The sequence below is a fragment of the Numida meleagris genome, unplaced genomic scaffold (assembly GCF_002078875.1).
Source record: "Numida meleagris isolate 19003 breed g44 Domestic line unplaced genomic scaffold, NumMel1.0 unplaced_Scaffold1191, whole genome shotgun sequence".
Taxonomy (NCBI): domain Eukaryota; kingdom Metazoa; phylum Chordata; class Aves; order Galliformes; family Numididae; genus Numida; species Numida meleagris.
Window position 1 is genome coordinate 4,571 of NW_018362978.1, and position 2,180 is coordinate 6,750.

Genomic DNA, 2,180 nt, shown 5'->3' on the forward strand with positions numbered 1-2,180 from the left:
CCCCCCAGGTGCTTACGGCCATGTAGGCGGCGCAGCCGGCGCTGCGGGTCTTGGCTTTGGAGTCGACCAGGCGCCCGCTGATGCCGAAATCGCAGAGCTTCACCTGGCCCCGCTCGTCCAGCAGGATGTTGGAGGGCTTGACGTCGCGGTGGATCACCCCGTGCTTCTCCTTCAGGTAGAACAGGGCCTTCACGATCTGTGGGGGGGGGCAGGGGGGGTTACGCCTGTCATGACAGTGGCCCCTTGTGGTGTTCCCCCCCCCCCCCCCCCCCCCCCCCCCCCCCCCCCGTCATCTTGCCCAGGATGCGCTCGGGGATGGGGCCCTGGATGCGCTTCTTGAGCTTCTCGGCGCAGGTGCCCATCAGCTCCATGGCGATGAAGACGTCGGTCTGCGGGGTGGGGGGCGGTTAGCGGAGCCGGGGGGGTCGTAGGGATGGGATAAGGGCAGCTGGGGGCAGGGAGATGGAACAAAGGGGGGTTTGGGAGGGTAGGGACGGGTCCAGGCTGCAGGGATGGGTCCTGGTACCACTGGGGATGGAGCCTGGAGATGCTGGGGACGGTGGGGGACACCTCTTGGGGCCACCACCGGGATGGGGATGATGCTATTTAGGACTGGAAGGAACAGGGATGGCGCCAGTCGGATCCCGATGACGCAGGGACAGGCACCACCAGGACTTGGAGGGGCCAAAGGGACGAGCACGGACCAAACCCAGAGCCCAGGGAGGGGGCGGGGAGGGGGGGTGACCCCCCCCAGCTCACATTGGTGATGAAGGTGCCGAAGCACTGCACGATGTAGGGGCAGTCGTGGCTCTTGAGCACCACATCCAGGTCCATCAGGATGCGCTTGTTCTCCTCCCGGTTCCCCGAGCGCCTCATTTGCTGGAGAAAGTGGGGGATGGGGGGGGGTAATTAAGCGTGGGGAGGGGTCAGGATCCTGCCTGCCCCTCCCTTCCCCCCCCGGGTTGGGGACAGGGAGGCACCTTGACGGCGATGACGTGCCCCGTCTTGCGGAAGCGCATCTTCCAGACCTGCCCGCAGGTGCCGCTGCCGATCTCGCCCAGGTTCTCCAGGTCGTTGATTTCAGCCTGGTAGCGCTGAGGGAAAGGGGCGGGGGGGTCAGGGGGATGCAGGGACCCCCCACCCCCCAACCGTGTTACAAGGGGGGAGGGGTCGGGCTGAATTTCAGCGCCCGGCCTCGGTCTTGCTCCACGGGATCCGGAATTCAAAGTGCACAAATCGACTCAAGCCGACCCACACGAGCCGACCCCGTCCGGACCAAGCGGAGAACCCACAGCCAACGATGCTCATGATGAACTCAACCCAACTCCTCCCCGTTCCCACCCAGGTCAGTGGGAAGAAGCCAATCCTGACACCAAACTGAAGCCCGACCCCAAACCCGGACCCAGGCAACCACCAAAACTCAATCCCGGGCGGTGAAACGAGAACCCAACCCAACCCAACCAAACCCAATTCAACTCAACCAAACCCAACCCAACCCAACTCAACCCAACCAAACCCAACCAAATCCAACCCAACCCAATTCAACCCAACCCAACCCAACTCAACCCAACCAAACCCAACCCAATTCAATCCAACCCAACCCAACTCAACCCAACCAAATCCAACCCAACCAAACCAAACCCAACCAAACCAAACCCAACCCAAACCCAACCAAACCCAATTCAACCCAACCCAACCCAGCCCAACCCAACTCAATCCAACCAAACCCAACCCAACTCAACCCAGCCAAACCCAACCCAACTCAACCCAGCCAAATCCAACTCAACCCAACCCAACCAAACCCAACTCAACCCAACCCAACCAAACCCAACTCAACCCAACCCAGCCCAACCAAACCCAATTCAACCCAACCCAACCCAACCAAACTCAATCCAACCCAACCAAACTCAATCCAACCCAACCAAACTCAATCCAACCAAACCCAACTCAACACAACTCAACCCAAACAAACCCAACCAAACCCAACCCAAGTGTTGGCCAATCCCAATTCTGCTTGATCCTCACCTCCTGCCCCCACCCCCAGTGCCCCCCCACGCTCACCTGTCCCCCCACGGTGAGGTAGCCGGTCTGCTTCATGATCTCCTGCAGCTTCTGGTCGATCTCAATGCTGGGGAAGAGAGAAGCCAGCTGGCCAATCAGCAAGCAGAAAGGGAGCAGCG

At 61.1% G+C, this 2,180-nt stretch overlaps 1 protein-coding gene across 1 annotated transcript in view; it reads right to left on the reverse strand.

Moving 5' to 3' along the window:
• The window catches only part of MAP2K7 (mitogen-activated protein kinase kinase 7), a gene marked incomplete at its 5' end in the record, with an annotated part of 5,726 nt that extends 3,551 nt beyond the window's left edge, over positions 1 to 2,175 (reverse strand). Inside the window, 5 exons of the mRNA XM_021381802.1 lie at positions 5 to 198; positions 284 to 389; positions 760 to 879; positions 981 to 1,094; positions 2,062 to 2,175. Of these exons, the coding sequence (XP_021237477.1) occupies positions 5 to 198; positions 284 to 389; positions 760 to 879; positions 981 to 1,094; positions 2,062 to 2,175 (648 nt within the window). The remainder of the gene's footprint in view (positions 1 to 4; positions 199 to 283; positions 390 to 759; positions 880 to 980; positions 1,095 to 2,061) is intronic.
• Between the last annotated feature and the right edge of the window lie 5 nt (positions 2,176 to 2,180).